Source organism: Dipteris shenzhenensis, chromosome 22 (assembly GCF_047967505.1).
Source record: "Dipteris shenzhenensis isolate YYH24624 ecotype China chromosome 22, Dip_SZ_1.0, whole genome shotgun sequence".
Lineage (NCBI taxonomy): Eukaryota > Viridiplantae > Streptophyta > Polypodiopsida > Gleicheniales > Dipteridaceae > Dipteris > Dipteris shenzhenensis.
Window position 1 is genome coordinate 16,175,991 of NC_141617.1, and position 24,528 is coordinate 16,200,518.

At 45.3% G+C, this 24,528-nt stretch overlaps 1 protein-coding gene across 1 annotated transcript; it reads right to left on the reverse strand.

Annotated features, from left to right (window-relative positions):
• Positions 1-424: 424 nt before the first annotated feature.
• LOC147887803 (putative pentatricopeptide repeat-containing protein At3g13770, mitochondrial) lies at positions 425-3,862 on the reverse strand. Its single transcript, XM_087393973.1, has one exon. It carries the CDS (start codon positions 3,477-3,479, stop codon positions 465-467), a length of 3,015 nt encoding a protein of 1,004 aa, XP_087250099.1. The 5' UTR covers positions 3,480-3,862; the 3' UTR covers positions 425-464.
• Between the last annotated feature and the right edge of the window lie 20,666 nt (positions 3,863-24,528).

The window sequence follows — 24,528 nt, forward strand, 5'->3', positions numbered from 1 at the left end:
CTTGTCCAAATAGTGTGACAAATTATTTAACTCAGACAGCGCTTCGTGAACATATATGAAATATGAACATATATATGTCTTGAGACAGTTGCAGATCCAAAGGGTAGAGAATTCCAAAAATGCAACTGTCCTATCATCTATGCTAAAGTCGTCCTAACCTAGTCTTCCAAGTGCTTGCAAGAACCTGCACTAAGCTTTTCTAACTAGCACACTACTTCGCCACAAACCTAAAATTAGGATTATGCTGACACCAGAAGTAGTTATGTCACTGTGTTCAGTAGCAAGCTTTCACTTATAAGAATGACTGAACAGAATTTTATAAAGAAACTCTACTTTACGTATAGCTATAGATTACTCCATGGTACTAATGCATCACGTTTTTTGCAAGCTCAAGCCCTACTTTTTGCATTCGCGCCAAGTGAGATACTGAAGGGCATAGCAAATAGATAGCTTTGAAGGTTTCATCAATAATCTGCACATGAGCAAAGACCATCCTTAATGTGATGCAAATAATCAGCATCCCTCACAATGATGTTTCTATGTACAACCTTGGAGATAAACTTGGTTACTGTATGACAATCAGGACACAATGGAAGATCCTTTGTGATTACTAGAGGAGTCCCACTGGGAGTGCTGATCAGCCCAAAAGCAATGGCCAGCCTCACACTATGACCACATAACATGTCTACCCTTTTTTCTGATCCATGAATAATTGAATTCATGGCAGGGTCCTCCACAAACTTACTCAACCTTTGCAACTCAGCATAAATGAATTCCTTTTGAGGATGTGTCTGATCATCCGCAAGAAAATTGTGTACCTTGCCATTAACCTCAATTGAGCTATAGCCTGACTGCTTCTCTATACCCTTATTCCTCATTCTTTTCATTATCTGCAATGCATCATCCTCCCTGCCAGCAGCAAAGTACATGTTTGATAGTATTACATATGGTGCAGTAGTTTCTGGATCCATATTGAACACATGCATTGCAACACGTTCCCCTCGTTCAACATCCGTTTGATATCTGCAGGCACCAAGTAAGGTAATCCAAGACACAACGGTAGGTTGGATGCTATTCATCAAGTTCTCCGCCTCTTCTAACCTACCTGCCCTCCCAAGTATATCTATCATACAGTTACAATGATCCACATTCGGTGCAATGCCATGATCATGAATCATGGAAGTGAAGTGAATGCAAGCCTCATCCACTAGCCCTGCATGGCTGCAAGCAGTGAGAATAGTGACAAACGTTACTGCATTTGGCATTACTTTATCCTGTTGCATTTCTTGAAAAAATCGAAGAGCATATTTTCCATGTCCATGCTGTGCATAGACCGCAATCATGGCAGTCCATGAGACAACATCTCGTTCAGGCATCTTGTCAAACGTCCTTCTGGCACACTCTAGCCTCCCGCACTTGCCATACATGCTGACAAGAGCATTTCCAAGTGCAACATCTAATTTGAAACCACAGCTTTCAATGTGAGCATGAATTTGCTTTCCTATAACCAGGGCTGCCTGACTGCCACAAGCTGAAAGAATGCCAATGAAGGTGACCCTATCCCATACATGCATTTTGTCAAATACATTCATTGCCTCCTCCAGGTCACCACACTTGCCGTACATGCTAACAAGGGCATTTCCCACAGTAAGATCCAACTCGAATCCGCAGCACGCAAGTTGGGCATGCATTGTCTTACCTTCGCTCAAGATAGGCTGGCTTGCGCTTGCAGACAGCATGTTGACATATGTGATCTTGTCAGGCATCACCACTTCCTGTTGCATTTGTTTGAAAAGTTTAAACGCTTCCTTGCCCAGCTCATGCTGACAATATCCTGCAATCATGGCATTCCACAATGCCACATCCTGCTGAGACATGGTGTCAAACAGTCGCCGTGCATCTTCTAAGTTGCCATGCTTGGCATACATGTGAACAAGGGCAGTCCGTACAACAACATCTTGCTCAAATCCAGCCCCCAAAATGCAAGCATGCATTTGCCTGCCTTTAACTAGGAATCTCTTTTGGGCGCATGCCTCCAGAATGCTGACAAAGGTAGCTTTATTTGGGACCACTGCTTCCCTCTGCATCTGCATTGAAAGTTGGATGGCCTTTTTGGACTGCCCCTGCTGAACATATGCTGCAATCATAGCATTCCAAGAGATTATGTTCTGCTCTGGCATTTTGTGAAACATTATTGATGCATCCTCCAAGTTGCCACATTTGCCATACATGCTGACAAGGGCAGTACCCACAACCACATCCAACTCATATCCACTGCTTATAAAAAAATTATGCAATCGTTTGCCTTCCTCTATGGCTGTATGGCTTGCACATGCAGAAAGAACGCTTACAAAGGTAACACTGTTCGGCTCAGGTATAATGTTGAACACGCTGCAGGTATCCAGCAGGCTGCTGCATTTGCTATACATGTTGACAAGAGCTGTCCCTACAACAACATCCAACTCAAATCCAGCTTCCACTATGTGTCGATGCATTTTTTTGCCTTCAGCAAGGGCCATCTGACTCGCACATGCAGAAAGTATGCTGGTGAATGTAACCTTGTCTGCTGTTACTCCTCTTAGCTGCATTTGCTCAAACAGTTGGAATGCATTCTTGCTCTGCCCATGCTGCACATAGGCAGCAATCATTGCATTCCATGAGACTGTGTCCCTGTGAGGCATTTTGTCAAAGAGCCTCCTTGCTTCTTCTAGGCTGCCACATTTACTGTACATACTGACAAGGGCAGTACCCACAATAACGTCTGTCTCAAATCCGCTGCTTGTGATGCGAACAAGCATCTGCTTGCCTTTGACTCCTGATGGATAGGCTGCAGATACAGAGAGAACGATTAAAATAGTGGACTTGCCAGCCATCAGCCCTTCCTCCTGCATTTGTTCGTAGAGTTGAAAGATCTCGTTTGCCTGCCCATGGCGGGAACTGGCCCTCATCATCAGATCCCAAGAGAAAAGATCCCGCTGGTGCATTTTGGCAAACAGGGCACGTATATGCTCCAAGGCTCCACAATCTTCATACATTCGCAGAAGCCGATTTCCCAAAAATAAATTCTGCTCAAATCCACTCTTGATGATATGTTCGTGTACGCGCTTGCCGTCCCAGAGAGCCTTTGCATCCCCACAGCACGTCAAGAGAAAAGCATATACGTGAGAACCCAACTGTGTTTCGGATCCGTCCAGACGATCGAGGATTTCCCTCCATGATCCAGCGCACAATTGCGTTTCAAGCTTTTTGGATGGGTGCACCAATTCATGCCTGCTATGTTCTTGGAGATCAAAGTTCTGTTTCCGTGATGAGAATGGGCTGTTGTGAAGAGTGCTTTCGCCATTGGAACCTGTAAAGACTCGTCTACCTTTAAGCCGATTAGTCGGCAAGTTCGCTGTGAACGAAAGATACCTTGAAGGCAGAGACTTGAGAAGAATCTTGTCACACCAAGAAGCAGCAACGCCCCACAGCAGCACCATACCCAAAGAGATCTCATTTTCTTTGGAAGCAGAAATCTGAGCTCGTCTCAACTTAAGACAGAGTTGCTCCTATCTCTCCTTCTAAGTTAACAATAGTTGCATTTTTATAGGACAGTCTATAGCATCGATTTCAATCAGTTTGAGTCATTCATCTGTGTGTGGCAATCGATTTGATCATTGATTTGGGGATCCCCTGAGCCCCAAAAAGTACAAGACCATCATGATTGGGCATTTCATGTCCAAGATACTATGCCTCCTCAATGCTCCACACCCAAGTTAGCCAGTTCGCAAAGCGCGAGACGCAAAGATGTTGCACAGGCAGGCGTTCGCACTGATCATGCAACTCTTGATCACATCCTCACACTTTGAGGTGTCATTGAGAGGCTACAACACGAAGTGTCAGAGGGTTTATTGCTTCTTTGCTCAGTCGGATGGACGGAAGACATCATGAGTACAATCGGGGTCAAACAGGGTTGTCTGTTGTCACCAACTTTGTTTGGCCTCTACATGATAGAGGTCTTTGGTAGGACAGACAATGGACTTTCTCTTGATCCATGAGCATATGTTTTCACTGTTCACCATCACATATCAGTCACCACCGCGACCTGCTCCCAAAGAGAGGCTCTGAGGTCTAGTCCCCCACGGTTGGTAGGACTGGCGGGGTATGCATATTTGTTTCACTGGTGGTTGCCCCAAAGGTTTACAACCAGGGTGAGCTCATCACCAAGAGAGTAGTATGGATGGGTCTTTAGTCTAGGGATTCCAAGGTAGGCATCCTAAATGCGTATGCCCCTGCTTGTCACAAGATTTATGGGTTGCTGGAGGAGACCTCAACACCTTGAGTCTGAGGAGGATAAGCAAGGGGAGCACATTTTGCCATTATGCTTGCAACAAAGCACATTGTGTGGGAGCAGTTCATGTTCACCATTAGTGGCAGGTACCCAAGCCATGATTCGTAGTTGTCCAGGCTTTTAGGTAGCCTTCGTTTTTTCTTTGAGGGCTTAGACAGGTTCTATGTGGAGACTGGGCCATGCATAGGGGGGGGCCCACTGAGTAGCCTCGTCGTGGACTCCCACAAAAGGAGGTTCGCATCCTTGACTCGCTTTTACAACAGGAGGAGGTGCAGTAGGCCACAGCAGAGATTTTGGCAGCAGCGAAATAGGCCTCCAAAAAAGGGGTGGGATAGCTCGAGTAGTGGACATCATCCAAAGGAGCAGCAAGGAGCTTTAGACCCAGGCTCTCAGGTGACATCAAGATCTTAGGCGATGTCAAGCACTGCAGGCATAAGAGGGGCATTGAGGTGGGATTTGGCTTCCATAACACTCAAGGAGTAGGACTTTGTCTCATAATGGCTTGCAAATCAATACAAGTGTGCACGGCTTGACCTCCAAGCCACATAGTTTTGCATAGCATAGTTCTATTATCACTCCACCACGGCACAGTGGGTGCAACAAGGAGACAAGATTACCAGTTATTACTTTCAGACCACAAGTCCTAGGTGCGCAAGGACTTAGCTTACGATTGGGGAATGAGAGTGGGGCAGATTCCTCGCTCTCCGACCCGCAAGAAATTATTGAGATGACCACAAACTTCTACCAGTGCTTGTTTCAAGCTGAGGCGGAGTCCTCATAGGTTCTCATGGCTCGAGAGGTTGTATGAGCCCACATATCTTCAGTGGTCTCTCAAAGCATGAGTATGTAGGTGGAGGTACCATTTACTAACAAAAAGCTCTGAGAGGCTCTTAAGGCCTTCCCACCTCAGAAGTGCTCGGGGGAAGATGGACTAACCCCCTGTTTTTGGGATTTCATTCATGGGTGTAAGCATGATTGGGGGGTACACTAGCCAGCACTTTCTGTATGGGTTATAGGATGGCTTGCTACCATACTTACTAATTGGTAGTTGGTGCCAATTTTAATGGAACTCTACAAATTCCTTGGACTCAATTATGGTTGTTAGTTTTAGTTCTATCATTCTGTTGTTGGAGGCTCACCTCTACTACACACAGCCGAGGCATCATAAAATGTGCAAGAGGGAGAAACCCTCTCCCTCCTCCTTCCACTCTCCCTCTTGAAAGTGGTCGCATTGATTTCAAAACGTCCAACGTTGAGAAAATGCTCTCTCTCTCTCTCTCCTGAACCCATTGATTCCTCATCCTCGACTCCTCTTTCATCCCCAGACCACACGAAACAAAAGGTATTTCCCCCTTCTGGCCAGCTAAAGAAAAGAAGACTATCGGGTACACCTTCATCTTCCAAAAATGGAAGGCAACGACTCCACCTTCACCTTCCCCATCACCGTCACCGTCTCCTTCAGCAAAAAAAAAGAAAGGAACATCATTGAGAGTGCACGAGGTTGAGAATCCAGCTCCTCCAATGAGGTTTCTAAATTTTTTTGCACGTTGTGCCGATTTATTTCGTTCAAGATCGTGTTTTCTTTCAAAGTATATGCATGTAAGGTTAGATGCATGGTCTCACAGCGTGCTTTTTTCTCCATATATGGATTGTATGTTTAGTCCCAGCTGTGCAAGGGTGTCATTGAAGCCTTCCCAATTGTGCAACGTTGTCCCTGTCTTGCCATTCAAGGAGTGTGTGGTGGCATTCAATAGGTGCTCCAAGTTGTTGGAGCAAAGCTAGAGCAGCGATTATGGCATTTCACAATACCTGAAAGCCATGAGCAATTGTTGAATTACTTGAGGCTCAGATTGATGTCATATGCTTGAAGCCATTGTTTCTAATTAAATAGTCAATAACAAGGATTTGGCAGTTCCTTTGATTCATTTTTCTTTTGTTTTCCAGTTTCTACTTTATCTAAGTACATTCAAGGTTAATTGAGTACGTCTTTGTTTCCCCATTGTGTCTTTAAGCAGATGAATTAGTTGCATCCTCTATTCATGGAATTCGAGAGGAAAAGCTCTTCTGCATGACTAAATCCCAAGCGCATGAGGTATACAACCTCTACGATAGTGGCCAGGATGCATGACTCCTTGGCAAGGATGATTTCACTACACAGGATCAGCTGGTTTGTTTCGAGGTTGGGCCTAAGAGAGGTTCCAAGGTTAAGTGTAGGACAATGAGGCCAAAGTTTTGGGCAAGGTTCTATACTTTAATTACATCTATATACCAAGAACCTCCTCGAAATTATGGTTTAGAAGTCACAAAATCATTTGTAAGGGGTTTTCTCTTTGAACACCTAAGGGGGCCAATTGATTGGGCAGCTTTCACTAAGAGCGTAATTGCAAGAAACCCAAGCAAGCTAATGCAGAAGCAACAAAGGTGGGAAACTTTCCACTCTATGGAGGCACCTCCAAACTCTCATCGAATGGCGAAGGTTGTGCCAGCCGAGGTAGGGGATACACCCACGGGGCTAAATTTGCAAGGGTCGAAGAAGAAAATGTATGATGTCGTCCCTTTTTGCAGACTTGGATAGTGTGCTAGTACAAGTTTCCAAAATGCATTCCTTAGCACTATTAGAACAAAATAAAGCAACGAAGGCACTTGAGGCACAAAAGACAGATATGCATCGTGAATGACGAGGGGGTGAGAGTAGTGTGGTGGATACTTTTATATGCTCATGCTACCTCGCAAGTGGAGAGTACTATGACAGGTGATGCAAGCAAGATGGACCAACTGAAGCACACAATTGGAAGGTTGAGATTGACCATTGAGACACTTCATGGTTCTTTGGTAGACACGAACTCTATTGATGTTGTGGCTCGTGCTTAAGTATGTTCGGCTCGAAAGACATGAGAGTAATGTGTCCAGTAGATAAGAGATGGTGTCTACAACACTATGGTAGCTCTATTGCATGGTGGTTCTATAGCTAGAACATGGTGGTAGCTACTTCATGGTGGCTACAACACCATGGTAGCTACTACATGGTGGACAGATAGCTAGAGCATAGTGGTAGCTACTCCCTCAGATAGATATTTACCTCATGTCCACTACATGGTCGATAGATGGCTACTACAACACAGTGGTACCTCATGCTGGATAGATAGCTACAACTTAATGTATGGTACCTACCACATGGTGTATAGATAGCTATGACTTAAAGAGTAGTGGTCACCATTTAATAGAAGGTATTGCCACATGGTGGGCTACTCTTTTTTGTAGCTACCAATTTCTTTTTGTAGGTACCTCTTGATGGTGTTGGATTGTGTATATAGCTATAGCTACCTATAATGACATAGCTACATTCATATTTTTAATTTGGTTTTCAAGTAGACTGTGTGATAGTTTATCATTATGTATCTCACAACTAAACAAAAGTTTGGAAGAGGTGAATTTAGTTGGCCTTTTCTTTGCTTTGGTAATGATGGAATGCGTCTTGTGTCTATTTACTAATTCATTATTCTTGCAAGAGAAACTACCACGACAAATGAACCTAGCCCAAAGAATGACCAAGATGCAAGGGAAGTTGCTGCTACTTCCAAAGCCAAAAAACGTTTGCCTTCCTAGTTGTTTCTGTTAAATTACACGGTGCAGTGACAGAAACTGAACAAAGAATATAGAGTACATAGCAAACTGGAGAGGAACAAACTTTTCCTTCAGATGATGGCTCCGTCCACTCATGCGCTCCCACAATAGAGCTTAGATGGTGATCTAGACAGATACTAGGTAAAGAGCTACTAGCTAGAAGCGTCGCCTCGGGGGCTCCCACCCCCGAACCCCTACCAAGGGGGGCTACCGGCCCCCATGGAACCCCCCAGCTTGGGGCTAGCTGGCCCCCAAGCCCCAGCAAGAATAAGGGGCTCCCACACAATCACCTTCCTACCATCAACAGTCTCATTGATAGACCTCATCTGACATGCAAGTTAGGATCCACCATCCAGAGTCCCGGGCTCACACATGGCTTCTCCTCATATGGGGGCCTTACAACTTGAGCACCTTGGACCACTGGTGGTTACTAGGAGGGTGGGGCACTGAGCATATCTAAATCCCTCCCTCAATGTCCACCCGTAGGTGAACTACATTCTCGGTCCAGTGTCGAGGCTTTGAAGATGACCTTGAAGCTGATCCTTCCCAAGTGCCTTGGTGAAGATATCTGCTCCATTTTTCTCTATTGGACAGTAGACCAATTCCACTATCCCACCTTCCTCGATCAAATCATGCACATAGTGATACTGAATCTCTATATGTTTTGTGCGCGCATGAAACACTGGATTTTTAGCAATGGCCATACAACTTTGATTGTCGCACCTCAACACAGTTGCCTCATCCTCTTGCACTCCCATGTGCCATAAGATCCTCCTTAGCCACACTGCTTCACGTGTAGCAAAACATGCTACCTTGTACTCAACCTCGGTAGAAGACAATGCCACTGTTGGTTGTTTCTTACTGATCCAAGAGAAGATATCTGAACCTAAAGAGAAACAATATCCAGAAACTGATTTCCTGGAATCAACATCTCCAGCCCAATCTGAGTCACAATGACCAGCCAAGGAAGTGCCCGCACCATAGGTGATGCCATAATCAAGAGTGCCCTTCACATACCTAAGCACCCACATCCCTACATTCCAATGATTCTCCCGGGGCTTATTGGCGGGGCTTATTGGAGAACCTGCTCAAAACACCAACAGCAAAACTGATGTCCAGTCTGGTGTTGCACAGATAGATGAGACTGCCAACCAATTTCCTGTACCTCTTGATGTCTGCTGGTGGTGAGGCATCCTCCATAGACAACCTCGGATTTACCTCCATAGGTGTAGCTATCTCCTTGTACTCGGACATACCAAATGCCTTCAAGATCTCCCTTGCATATTTTTCCTGAGAGATGAAGATCTTGCCTAGCTCTTGCCAGACTTCAATCCCCAAATAGTAGTGCATCAAGCGTAAGTCTATCATCTAAAACTCCATGCTCAGTGCCTGATGGGTTCCTATAGAGGCTGCATGGAACAATATAGACCCTTCTTGCGGGTCATGTGACGGGAGGCACCACTATCCAACACCCATGAATCAGTGGTTAAAGCTTCTTGAACTGAGGAACACTCTTCCTCCATGGCCAGAAATAGATCCAACTTTGCTTCCATTGTGTTAGCTGTCTCTTTCACTTATCTGTCTTCTTCAAGATACCATTCTTTTCATCTGCTTTCTTGATCCGGCAATCTGCAATCATATGGCCCTTCTTTTTGCAGTAGAAGCATTCTCCCTAAAACTTCTTCTTGCCACCCTTCTTCTTTTTGTCACCACTAGTAGAGAATTCACCTTTGGTGGAGGAACCACCTTTGCCTTTCGTAGTGGTAGAGAAAGCAGCATCTCCATTGCTGCCTCCATCTCAAGCTTTAAGCCTCAATTCCTCCTCCATAAGTAAAGCACAAAACTCCTCAAATGACAATGGTTGGGGTCTCACCTGAGTGTTAAGCAATTACCAATCCATCAAACCTTGGTGGACATATCCGAAGACACCGCCGAGCTAGCTCTTCACTAGTTTTTTGTATCCTAGCACTAGCCATCTAGTCATGTAGATTTTTGATTCGGGTTATGAACACCTCCGCTGTCTCTCCTTCATTAAACTTCTCTGCTGCAAGCTGATTCTCTAGGTTCTGGATCCTTGTCTAATTCTGTGTCTCATACTGATTCTTCAATATGTTCCAGGCCACAGTTGCCTTAGATGTATGCTGAATCAAGGTCAAAACACTATCAGTAGTACTTGTAACCAGGGCACACAGAGCATCTGCATTCCTATGTTTCCAAGCTCATAGAAGGTCAGCATTGGGAGGTATCATACTCCCTGGATTTGCTAGGTCAGGGGTTCCTTGTGGTTCTGGGTCTCCCCAATACTGTCTCTAGAAGCTCATATGAATCCAGAATAGCAATAATTTTAAACTTCCACAGAGTGTAGTTCGTACCATCTAGGTTGCCTTCAGTGAAGGCTAGTGGGCGAATCCTCAACGCCTAGATTGTTGGTGCAACAGCAGCTGCTGAACTCGATCTGCTTCCTATTGAGCCGCTTCCTATTGCCATCACTCCGTATGCTATTGAAGCCCTCGCCTCTCTTCTATTCTTCGATCCTTAGAGCCGCCTGGGCTCTGATACCATTTAAATTACATGGCGCAATGGAATAGAAACTGAACAAAGAATATAGAGTACACAGCAAACTGGAGAGGAACAAGCTTTTCCTTCAATACTGATGTAGTACAGATGATGGCTCTGTCCACCCATGCGCTCCCATAGTGGAGCTTAGATGGCGATCTAGACAGATACTAGGTGAAGAACTACTAGCTAGAAGATCTGATCTGATACAATGGACTAAGGAAGTCACCTCTTTATAGCTATGAGGGTGGTAGTCGGATCAACGTAGTCGATGGAGTCGACCAGTTGACCTAGTCGGTGGAGCCGACCAGTCAACCTAGTCGGTGGAACCGACTAGTCGTCCATGGAATGTTCAAGGAATATTCCCTATACCATCACCTCTGGGGCGACCGGCCCCAAACCCCCACCATGGGGGGCCGTACCAAGAATAAGGGGCTCTCACACAATCACCTTTCTACCATCAATAGTCTCATTGATAGACCTCATCTGATATGGAAGTCAAGATCCATCCAGTGTCCTGGGCTCACACATGGCTTCTCCTCATATGGGGGCCTTACAACTTGAGCACCTTGGACCACTGGTGGTTACCAGGAGGGTGGGGCATTGAGCATATCTAACAATTTCAGTTGGAAGCCAGTGTTGTTTGCCTAATTTGTATCATCCTCTCGCTACTTTTGCCTTTGTAAGAACCCACCGAGAATATTTTACAATGAAATTTTGTGTTCTTCCATATTGTCTTCTCTTTCTAGCCCATTATCCATTAAAGTTTTCCTGTGCGTTGTAATGCAGCCCTTTGACATTACATATGTTTCTCATACCCCCTACCCTGCATCGATGAATATGTAGCCTTGATTATACAAGTAGTTGTAAAATAATGTCGTGTGTCCTAATATAGAGATTTTTCCAGACTATTCCTAGAAGTTTCCATGGAGAGTGAAGGGGCATGGAAGTGATCCCAGACGCTTGCAAGGACAATGTTTTTGGCCCCCGAGGATTCACAAGGCGCAACTTATCATATCACATGAGTGTATAATAGGGCTTTTTTTAAAGATGAGGCATAAGCTTATACATTAGGGGTGGGGGCCATTTTTACTTTTGCCCAATATTAAATTTAAGTTGGGGGACATTCCATTTGGGGGGGGGGTAAGTTTACTATAAATTTATATGCTATGTAAGAAAAGAGCACACACATACACATTTGAGTAGTTGTAATTGTTATGTACCAAGTGTATGAATAAACCAAGCCTAAACTATGGCTAGTTTTAGGCCATAATAGGGGGGGGGAATAAGAATGGATGTTAGCCCATTGGCAAATATTTGAAGTCCTTATAATCTATAAGGGATTTTATTTCGATGTTCTAATGGAATGATCTAAATGATTGAGAAATACATAGATTTAAGACAAGGGGGGACATAGTAGACTTTTGGTAGTATCCTTATAAGCTTAAATAGGGGTGTTTTATCCTCCTACATGGATCGTATATGGGGGGTTTTCTTGCAAGTGACGTACCCCTTTTATTGAGAGCGAACCCCCCGAGTTTTTGGCTTGGACTTGAATTATGAAGGTGGAGATGTACTCAGTGCCATCAAAGTTATGGCTATTGGGTGTGATCCACATGGCACACTAGAGAAAGTCAGGGATTCATATCAACAAAGCAATGAACAACTAAGAAGTATTGAGGATTCCTCCAAAGGCACATAGATTTTTGTTCCGCACTATTCTTGGAAGTTGCCATGGGGAGTGAAAGGCATGGTAGTGAACCTGGATGCTTGTAAGGACAATGTTTTACCTTGGACATGTAGCCTAAAGTTAGAGATGTACTTAGTGCCATCAAAGCTACACCTGTTGGGTGTGATCTGCATGGCACACTTGCAGTTGTGCAAAAGAGTGCTCATATCATGAATGCCCAGATGAAATACAAGTGTAGAGTGTGGCACCACACCTAATCTACTCTCAAAAAGTCTATTCACTTTGCAGCCCCTAAAGTGCTAGTTCTGGATATGAATGGTTTTCTTTTGCTAAGGTACAGGAAAATTAAGGGCATGAAGAACAATGCCAATTTCAAGTCAAGCACTTAAGTCAAGGTTCACCATGTTAAAAAGGAATTCGGCATAAGCCATGCCTTCACTTACATCATTAGGGCTAATGTAGAGTAGTCTATTCATTCTTGTTCAAGCGAGTTTATTCTATGCTTATGGTCATCTTGTATGAAAAATAACATTGAGAAGCATCTTTCACACTTATGCAAGCACTGGGCTATGATCAGAATGACCACAACAAGCCAGTCTTCCTGAAATGTGTGACAGACTTGATTGTGAAGCATCCCGAGTGGAGAACGTATGATGTGCTGATTGTTGATGATGCCAAGTACAAGAACATGATGAATTCATCTTGGTCATCAATAGTTTTGTCTAACATCACTTGATCAACGAACGATGAGTAGGACCCCTTCTTCCTCACCAATAATCTATTTCCATGTTTGCTTAAATGGAAAGAAATAGAAGATGCAAGAGCATATGTATAGTAGAATATGCTATGTAATGAAAAGGATAAGGAGTCTATGTATGTAATGAAGCATTGGCAGGATTTGGAGTCACATCACAATGTAACGAAGAAGCTTACATTTTATTGATACCTTTTGTAATCACTTTTTGATACAACTCTTCGAGGACTATGTGATCCAAAGCCTTGTATTTCACTTATACATGAATTAATAGTGCCTTTTAAATAGTCTATCAACATGTGGTATTTAATATTCTCTTTAAGAATGTGTGTGTTAGATGGTTGTCTATAAGTGATTGAAAGAATGAGATGTCTAGAATTCTAGAGTCTTTGGATTTTATCTACATGCTCTATTTTTAAGGAAGTGAATCAGAGAGGCAGACGATGCTACTTTTTCCATGTTAGTTGGTGGAGGTGACGAGCATTATGGTACTCCATGAATTAGGAATTGTTGCTCATGGTCTTCCAACTAAGGGCCCGGGGGATTCACTCTTCATGAAAGGGGGATGTCACCTGCGTGCATGAACTTCAAGAAAACCCCCTATTTAAGATCCATGTAGGATGATAAAACACCCCTATTTAAGCTTATAAGATACCACCAAAATTCTATTATGTCCCCCCTTTCCTTAAATCTACGTTCTTTCTCAAGCATTTAGATCACACAATAAGAAAATTTAGATTACTTTCCCTATGACTATTTAAAACCATACACAAAACCAAACTTATTTGGACTAGTTATCCAAGGTAGCCTATACTATGTGCCCCCCTCTTAAATATGGCATGGCCCCCCTAACTTAAATTCAATATTGGGAAAAAATAAAAGGCCCCCCACCCCTAATGTATAAGCTTATGCCTCATTAAAAAAAAACCCCCTATTGTACACTCACGTGATATCATAAGTTTCCTCTTGTGAATCCCCCGGACTAAGGGAGACCTCCCTATACATCCGGAATTCTTGTTGCTCATGGTCTTCCAACCCTTAGTCTTCTGGGTGATCAAGGGATCTATAATGCTTGGATCATGTGTTCATAGTTCTCCTGAGTGCTGACGTGTTGTGCCTCTACCTGCGCCTTTTGCTCTAATGCTGTTTTGAGGTCCATGAGCATTTGGACCAGGGATTTGTTGTAGGAGAGCTCATCCTTGAGTTTTGTGACTGCTAGCTCTAGCTCCTCAGCCTTTGTTAAGTACCGGTCTGCTCTATCTAGGGCTGTTTGCCCTGTGGCTTGGGCAGTGACCATCATGGTGTGGTTGTCACACGCGGAGAGTTGTGCCTGGAGGAGTGTTGTTGAGAGTTGTGAGGCATGTACTTGCCTCCTTTGGAGAATTGTTTGTGCCACCTGTGGGAGTTGTGCCATTGCTTTGAATAAGTTCTACTCCATTTGGTCGGCACGAGAGAGCTGTTTGGTTGTCATGTGGCTACAACCACTTGGTGCTCGATAGTGGGGCATGTTGCAAAATTGAAGAGCCTCTATGAGGCTTGCCCATGGAGAGGAGGAGGTGCCACACTGACAAAGGAGGTGGTCTCTTGAGGATGGGTTGTTTGCTAAGGCCGAGATCTAGGGCACAGTGGGGGTTGCTAGAATAGCTTGGGCTTCTGGGTGGAGGCCAATCATGATTGTCTTGATGGCTTAGGAATGCCTACATTTGGCAATCCTCGTATTGTGTGAGCAATTGACTTGGGTCCGGTTGTGTAAGACAATTGGCCTGAGTGGCACTGGGGGCTCAGTTCTTGCTCGCTTTGGTTCGACCTCCACTTCTTCTTGCTCTGCTAGTGCCAGTCTTGTGGACTAACTTTTCGGCCAACCCGATAGGCGGATGGTGTTGCAGCATGTGGTAGAGAATTGGCATGTATAGCATTAGTTTGCCCAACAAAATATTCAGCATGATTGATTGGTGATGGTCGGTGTGCCTTACTTGCGTCAACCAATGCAGGGCCCTTGCTGGTCTTTCCACCTTCGGCTTGATAATCTCTGTGAAGTGAATGGGTCTTTTTCTTTTCTTGCATTTGTAGTGGCAAATTTTATTGAGGGCCTCGAGCATCTTCTTCTTCATTGTATACTTATCGCTGACAATCGACAGGCCAAGGGTGGCTCATACCACATCCTGATTGAGGTGGTAGAAGTGCAAATTGCCCGTTGCATCTCAAAGAACACCCACATTTGTATTGGAGTTGTAGGCCTGGAGGAACTCTCCCAAGAGCCTCATGTCCAAGTGGCATGGAAGGTGATCTGCCACCACTGAGCTCAGGTTTGTCACACTGCTAGTGCATCTTGCACTACTGGCTCATTTAGTGTCACATAGCCTACTGCTGTGTGGTAGTGGAGGGTATAATCATGCCCCTCATATGTGTACAGAGAGTGGTGCATGCATCTAGTTGTTGGAGCCATGCCTCGCCAAGTGGTGAGTGCATTTGTGAGGGCACGACTTTGTACTCTCCTTGTGTGGGAGCCAGGGTGCACTTTCTTGACATCTTTGAGGGGGGCGTGCCTGCTATTGTTGGACCTCTTGGGTGGCCTATTACATAGACACTTCCTCCTCCACTTGTAAATTCTTGACTGGAAATTCAGAGGGCATGCGAATTGTGGCCGTGGGCATATTTTGTGAGTCGGAGGGACCAATGGCCTACAGAATAGGAGGTCGAGGGTGGAGTCCAAGCTCCATCTCAAACTCAAAGAATTCATTCACCAGATCCATGGGGAAGAATGAGGGCAACCAAGTGATGAGGGAATAGGTAGAAGAGGAAGAGTTTGAGGACATAAACTGATTTTGATGGATTGCTATGTCGAATAGGGCAAGGAGCTGTGAGAATTCTGACAGAATTTTGGCAGAGTATGCGAGAAACTACTATGGCGATGACCCGATGGGGTAGGGCTCATTTATATAGATTTTGCTATCACCATGGCCAGTGTGATAATCTAATGGTGATGGTTGGTGAGATTTGTGGATGGCAACGGTCGGTGGGATACGGTCATGGCAACAATCAGCGTGATAATCAGATGGCATGGGATATGGTTATGGCAACGATCGGCATGATAATTGTATGGCGACGGTCGGTGGGATATGGTTATGGCAATGACCGATGCGATAATCAGATGGCGATGATCAGTGGGATCTATGGATGATGACAGCCATCAAGATCTGTGGATGGCGATGGTTGGTGGGATAGAGCTATGGCCACATTCGGTGGGATAGTGCTACAGCAACGACTGGAGGGATACTGTCTGAGGAGAGTAAGGAAAGCAAAAGAAGGGGGAAAGTGGGAAGGTGGGAGAGATAAAGGAAAGGGTGGGGTGTATAGGTGAGGAGAGGGCAGACTGTGAGGTTAGCATGCAAAATTGTGAAAATATGCCAAAGGGACATACTCACCCTAATCACCTAGAATTGATCGTGGATGCACGTGGGTGTATGTCCAAGACATTGACTTATGGGTTGTGGGTGCATCGTGTGATATGCCTATCATACTGGCTCACCTAGACTTGGACTCGATGATCATGTGGAATGCAGTGTTGACGAACGTCATGCTATCGCATAACATGTTAAAAGCCATGTAGAGCATGTGTCCAGCTTGTGTCTTACCTTGGATGCTAGAGGTACACTGGCGTTGTGGCGAGTTCTTGCAGGATGGTCCTTTATCATAGGATAAGCGGGTTCTTGTGTGACCGTCTTTGGAGTAGACACTTGCTCTCGTGAGTTGGATGGCACCATTAGAGATGGTATGATTGCAACTACCCTTGAGGGTTCGTCTTCGAGTTTGGAGGAAGGTTCTTGTGTAACACCCCTCTTTGTAGGTGTCGATTCTTGTGTTGCTACCTCGCTGCCTTGGGTGATCTTCGTGTTGAGTTGTATGCTTCGTGGTAATAGGACATGTTTCGTCTTGTTTGTTGCGGTCTGCCGTTCGTTGGTAGGTTCTTGTGGTTCTGCATCCAGGGTCGACACAGGTTCTTGTGTTGCTACCTTCGGAACCCCTATGATTTGTGGCTTAAACTTCGGCACCCAAGCAACCTACTTGCCATTGTAACTATCTCAATCTTCCAAGATCTTGGTGGGACCCAACGTTTGGGGGGATGCTACGGTTGAGGAGGTGGATTGGAGCCTAGAGGCTGAAGCACGATATGGTGTTATCTCCTTCTTCTTGGCATGGATGTCTTCAACGAAGACGTCTCTAGAGCAATTAGGGACTCCTGTGCTGCATGGATTCTTCTTAGTTGTCGATTCCTATTGAAGTAGCATTGAGAACAAAGAATAGCCTCTTGAGCTTGCTATTCACGGCTTTCTTGAGTGGGGGAGGCAATGGCAGCGTAATGGGAAATCGCACCGGGTTGCCACCGCAGTTGGTCCTCTGCTCCTTTTGGGGTCGGATCTTTTCGGGGGGTTGGTGTTTGGAGGGTTGGAGGTGGATGGAGCCTTAGGTCTGCCCTCCCATAGAACCTCTTTCTCTTGGGCTGGTGAGTTGAAGGAGCAGAACTTGGTTCACACAGCGAGATTATCGTCGCTTGCAATTCTACCACCATTCATGAGGGAAGCTATCCTGGCCCACCAATTGATTTGACACTTCACGACGTAACACTAGGTCCTTGCCAATATGATCTATTTGTCGATTGCTTGTGTGGGGAGAACATTAAAGCGTATTTCTACTGCCTGGCAAACAACCATTAGACTTAAGTTCACAAAACTCAAGGTGCTTATGAGTTGGCCATTGATAGCCCTTACCAAAGCGATGATGAGTTTTTAGGGATACCTGTAGCTTTTCCCATAACTTGTGGGGGATGAAGTTGTGGCTCACTCCCAAATCCATGAGTGCTTTGATGCGCATGCCTGGACCCTGCAGTTGAACCTGCAACCTTATCATTAGTTCATCCGATAGTCCTGGTTGTTCAAGGGTTTCCTTAAGCAATGCCATTTGCTTATGTTGTCTGAGCTTAGTGTTATGTGCTTTGGATTCTTTGATGGCTTGGCATTTTATCCTAGCTACCACAGCCCTGAGTTCTTTTTCTCTATGGATGGCCTGAAGGGTAGGCATCATGAGTGGCCCGTAGTATCTCTTTAATTTGCTCCCATTAAGGTAGCCATCCATTTCTATTCCATCAAGCATGGGTATTTGGCACACCCCTTGTGGGGTGATCTCTACCACATGGTAGGGACCTAGAACTTGGTACTTGAGCTTGCGCTTGGTATTGCAGACACTGTAGAGGAGTGCTATATCACCCTCTACAAGGTCTTTGTTCTTGAGGTTACAATCGAACCTCTTTTTGCATCGGACCTTCTCCACCCAAAGGCAGTAGGTTGCACACAACCTTTTCTCCTCTAACTTTTTGAGGTCAATTAAGCGTTCAACCAAGGCATTCTTTGTGAGCCTTTCTTTGATAGTAAGGCGGAGGCTAGGCACTACATACTCCATTGGCATCATGCCTCCACCCCGAAGGCTAGGCTGAAGGGGGTGCAGTACGTGGCCACCTTGTAGGATGTTAAGTAGGCCCATAAGGTTGCAATAAGCTTATGCTCCCAGTCGATACGACTAGCCTCTACTGTGCAAGTTATGATCTTACATCAAGTTTTATTGGAGCTCTCAGCCAGGCCATTTGCCCTAGGATAGTATGGTGTTGACTTCTTATGTATGATCATGAATTCACTAGTCAGGACTGCTATCATTTTGTTGAGGAAATGAGTTCCTCTATCGTTGACCAGCTCTAAGGGACATCCGAACCGTGTGATAACTTGCTCATATAAGAATTTAGTGGTGGATCTCGCGTCTACCTTCACGGTGGCTCTCCCTTCTACCCACTTGGTGAAGTAATTTGTGGCTAAGATGATGTATCTTGCCCTGATTCCTTTAGCTACTGGACTTATGGGTCCAATAAAATTGATGCCCCATTTCTCAAAGGGCTGATCGGTTAATATTCTGGTTAAAGGCATCATGTCAACCTTATGTGGTATTTGCACACACTAGCAGGGGTTGCACCGCTTGATAAATTCGGTTGTATCTCCAAAGAGAGTCAGCCACCAAAAGCCAGCGTGGAGCACCTTATATGCTGTAACATTAGTGGCAAAATGCCCTCCTGCAATTCCAAAGTGGTGGGCTTCCTTGAGCACCTCGAAGTATTGGTGCTTGCACACACATCTACGCATGATGCCATCATTGCCCATGTGGTATAGTTGGCCTACAATTAGCTAATATGGAGCTGCGTCCTTAATCAATTTGTGGGCTCTATCTTTCTTGAGAGCTTGGCCCAAGGGTAGGCCATTGGCCAAGTAGTGACCGATCTCAAAAACCCATTCGGGTATGATGTCAATGAAAAAGAGGGAAGCATCAGGGAGGTCATCCTCGACTCCTGTCGAGGATTTGCCGTTTGGGATTCTCGATGGATGGTTAGCTAGGACATGGCTCTTCCCCTTACGTACAACGACTGTGAAGCCAAACATTAAGAGGATTAGCATCCACCTGGTGATGCATCTTGTCATGCATGGCTTGTTGTTGACCAAGTCTAATATTGATTGGTGGTCCATAAAGAAGAAAAACTTGGTGGCCAACAAGTAATGCTTGAACTTTTTGACTGCATAGACCATGGCCAGACCCTCCCTCTCGGTTGTTGTGTAGTTGGCCTCGGCCTCATTCAGTTTTTTGATAACTTGCAAAGTACACTAGGTAGTCCAAGTTATGCTACCCTAGTTGGGCTAGCACAAACCCGATAGCAAAGTTGGAAGAATCTATATGAACGTGGAATATTAGATCCCAATCAGGTGCTCTCAACACCAGTGTGGTGGCTAGGGCTAGTTTGATGGTTTTGAAGGATTTCTAGCATTTCTCAGTCCACTCATACTAGCAGATTGTATAAAGGGCGGCAGGCTATGTTCACATAGAATAGATGAACCTTCTGTACCATGTGGCTAGTAAATCGTTGTACTCCCTTCGTGTTGGTGGGGGGTGGTAATTCCAAGATGAGTTTGATTTTGTTGTGGTCTATGGTGGAGATTCCATTCTGGGACACTATGTGGTCGAGAATCACACCATGTTTGACCTAGAATTGGCACCTCAGAGGATTCAAGAACTCATGGTGAGCAGTCATGGTGCCAATGTATGCTAGCCAGTGGAGGCCTAATTTGACCCTTACTATCCCTTTGCTCACCTCATGGGGTCTGATCATATTAAACATTCCAAGGGGAACCACTGGGGTCATTCTCTTGAGCTCGGGGGTTGTGATTTGGAACCCTATTCTCTCTAGAAGATCAATGTTGGCTAGGACGTGCATCCAGCTCTGAGAAAATTTCGGCTTGGGAAGATGTGCATACCAGAATTCATCGGACTCTTTTTCATCCTCTTTTCTCTCACAGTGTTGGAACAGCTTTAGGGATGTGGTCTAGATGGTTGTGTCAAATTCCCTGGCAAGAAGGTGTCCTGAAAATGGGTGGGCCTTGTAGGTACACAAGTCCACTCGCATGATTTTGTTCCTATTACCACAAATAGATGTTATCGATATGCCAGTCATGTATGAGCCTGGACATTCGTAAGAAGGGTCTTCCTAGGATATCCTCATATCTCGGCTGCTGCATGAAGTGCATGACTACAAACCTGATGGGGTACATGAATCCAAATACTTTAATGTTAATGCTAGTAAGGACTCCCAAGAGTTCTGTAGTTCCGCCATTGGCCAACTTCACCACCAGATGGGTTTGCTCAAGTGTAGGTTTTCGCCACTTTACCCAACATTGCTTGGTACAGACACTCACTCCCGCTCCCCCATCCAAGATGGCATCAACCTTTTGGTTTTGATAGGTTATGGGGATAGCAGCATTCGTGTCATCACCCTCGAAGTATTGGCCTAGATTATTGATGGAAACCTTGGGTAAGTTCTGCCCTTCCTCTGCCAACGATTGGTTGGCCTTAGGGCTAGCAGGGCCTAGGGGTAGGAGTTGCCTATTCATCCAGTTGGATAGGTCTCACCAAAGGATGGGATTCTCTCAACAAGGAGGCAATCGGTATTTTTACCTCAATCGTCAATAGGAAGGTAGCCAACTCGGCACTATGGAGAGTTCCTATGAGGACTCCCCTCCCACTGATAGTAGGTCCTTGAAACCATAAATGTCTCCTTCTTCTTGTAGGTTTTGCAATATGGGTCCTCCTAGAGCATTTTTTACATCATATTTGCAGCCTCCGACTTATCAAGGCTAAAACCTTCCTCTTCTTCCACCATTTCCAACACTTTGAGTGCCTTCGCTCCACGATGGCCAGTCAGGTGGGCTTGATGGATGGTATCTGGCCCTCCGCTCACCTTGAGTCTACTATTCTCAAACTTTTCCTGGCAATCTTTACCAAGTTTTGAGCCTCTATTACATATTGTTTCTCTAGGACTGGGTCCGTCGGATAGGTTTCCTTATAGGAGGGCAAGGGTGCTAGGCCTTGGGCTTGCACTAGCTTGTTTACACTTGAGCTCGAAGGTACTTTTGGGTCACCCTGGGTGGAAGCATGTTCAGAGACAGAGGAGGTGGCGAGGGTGGCTGTCTCCTCATCGAAAACGTCTTGGATGAGCACCTAGTCAAACCCATCACCTACCCATATGGCCTTCTTGGACTAGGTCTGTGGATGTTGAGGGATTTCAGGGTCTTGTGGTAGGGGCACTTTATCCTTTTTTGCTTGTTTCCTCATTGCCTTACCTATGGCTTTGGCTTGCATCCTTTTGATGACTTTTAAGGGAATTGCAGCCACCTGTCCTTATTCAATACTGAGAAAGTTAAGGCTGGTGCTCTTAGGTGAGGTGACTAGCGTTGTCGATCTTCCCAAGGTACAATCCTTGAACAAATGATCGATTCCACACCCCACACACGAGGATGTAGGGCCAGTCATGGGAGGAGCAGCAAGGGTAAGATCCCTATAGGGGCAAATCCTTCAAGAAATGTGTCCCTTAACACTTGAAGCATGACACTGGAGGGTTCGAAGTAGCTTTGTAGAGGCACTCACTTGCCTTGTCTCTGGCAGGTATAGCATTAGATTGGGGGACCTTGGGTGACAGAGTTTAGGTACCTAGCCCTTGAGTTCAAGGGAGTGACCTGGAACATGGGGACTTGCTGATCCTCTTGTAAGAGGTAGTGACTTAGGGTGCCACTTCCTTTCTCGTAGGGGTAGTAGTCGAGGGCTCCGTGGTGTGGATCCATCTCCTCCCAGTCAATGAGCACTTCCTCTACCAATACTTGATTGAATGGAACTATATGAGGTAGTGGAGGTTGAGGGCCTAGTATGGGTGGCAGTAACAGAGCCTGTTGGACCCTATACTGGCTTGAACTAGCCAAAGGGGCACCTTGTGCATTCATTGGATTAAGCAGAGCCATCAAGGCTAATGGGGGTCTCATTTGATACATGGGTTGGGGCATTGACCTTGAAAATTAACATTGGGAGGTATCTTGCTTTCCCCATCTATGACAGTGTGCACAATAGAGGGCTGGCCTTGCCCTCAAGCGAGAACACTCATTGGAGGGATGGTTGCCATTGCATATCCCACCCCAAATGTTGTCTCTCCATGGAAACAAGTGGGGGTTTCTTGGTGCCTCCTTGGAGGTTCCTAACCTCCACTGTTGGCCTAGCTGATTCAGCAAATTTGAGGCCAGCTCACTCATATCCAAGCCCATGGGCTCATTGGTCTCCTTCTTGATCATCTCCACATAGGAAGACCTAACTGATGGTGCTACTTCTGATGGGTTGGAGTTTTATCCAAATTAGCCTTTTCCATCATATTGTCACTTATACGAATAGCCACCTTGCTGCATAGATTGAAGGAGGTAGGATTCATAACCATCAGGTGGTCATGCAGCGTTGGGTATACCAATCTCATGAGAAAGAGAGGCAACAATCATTTGTCACTCATCTGCTCGTATGGTTCGCAACAAGAAGTGAGGTGCTTTATTCTGGCTATGTAATCCCAAAGGGATTCCTTGTCATTCTAATTCACCTCATATAACTAGTTAATTGGGCTCCATTTATGTCCACTAGACGCAAACCCCATAATGAAGGCTTTTCTCAACGTCTCCTAGTTGACTTTTTCTTCTGGGGTAAGAGCCCTATACCATTGGCCTGCTTTGCCATCCAAGCTAGGACCAAAAGCATTAGCCATTTCTAGATCTCTCAGAGCTCCAAAGGCTTCACATATCTGCTCAAATCGCTCCATGTGGGAGATCGGGTCTCCTTCCCCAAGGAATTTGGTCATTAACTTGAAGATGGCTATGGGTCGGCTCCTTGAGGGATTCATGATCCTTGCAGGGAACACTGGGGCGGGTGGAGGTGGTGTGGCCTCCCTTCCTAGGGGGCAAAGGGGTTCTCCATGTCTATCAATTCTATTTCGCCTAAATGTCCGAACATGTTGGAGAATGTACCTCTTAACCTAGATGCTATAGAAGGAACAGGAGAGTTAGGAGAGGCCACACTAGTGAAGGGGGCTTTGGAATCCCTTGGAGGGTTCTTGTATCACCTTATCCAAGCTCTCGGTCTCGTCGGAACTAGATGGATCCTCCTATCAGTGTCCTATTACGGAGTGGGAGCTAGGAATCAAGCTTCCGGATTAGACTGATCCCCAGCTAGGGTGAAAGGTGGGCTGAGCGTACCTTGAAGCACTGTCTTTAGGTGCGGGATTCTTGGACAAATTTCTTTCGGACCGAGGGTGCATGTATGAAGCCTCTAACAGGGCACACTCAGGCTCTCTAGTTCTATAATTTTTATTTTGAACTACCCCAGAGGTATCCCCACGGTCGTAGGGATAGCTTTATGGCAACGGTCATAGGGATAGATAAACGCACCAGTCGACAGGATACCAGTATAGCAACGGGCAGCAGGATGGTTCCTAATGCTCTGGTCGACGAGATATTTAGTGCCATGTGTCGGCAAGATAGTACGTAGGTGGTATCCTCATAGATGTAGGGATGAGCTTAAGACAATGGTCGGAGGGATAACTGGGGTAGCGGGATAATGCCTAATACGTCGGTCGATGGAATAATTATAGTGATGGGCAGGAGGATAGCAAGATGGCAACGATCACAAGGATGAGCTTATTGTGCTGATTGGCAAGATATATGGATTGGCAGGATATGAATATAGGCACAAACATGGGGATAAGTGAAGGCACCGATCGGTGGGATAATATTATAGCAACGATCGTGGGGGTCGCTGTACGGCCACAGGCCAATGACTGTCAGACTGGCAAGATAATTAACTCTAACACGCATTTAATTAGGGCAGTGGGTTAGATCATAATTAGAAGTTAGGTCGAGGGGATAGCAATATGGCAACGGGTCAACGACAATTGACCGATGGAATATGGCTATGGCAATGGTCGACGGGATAGCTCTAAGCCGCTGACATGTGAAAGCGCTATGTCGTCAACTAGTTTTTGATTATTTTTTAGAGATTTGGAGTTTTTACTCAGGTTTTTTTTAAGCTAGGGAATGCTATCTACCTAGCTCCCTACTCAATGCAAAAAACTTGAAAGAAAAACAACATTGGAGTGCCAAAATGCAAGATTTCTTGAGGGGTGAC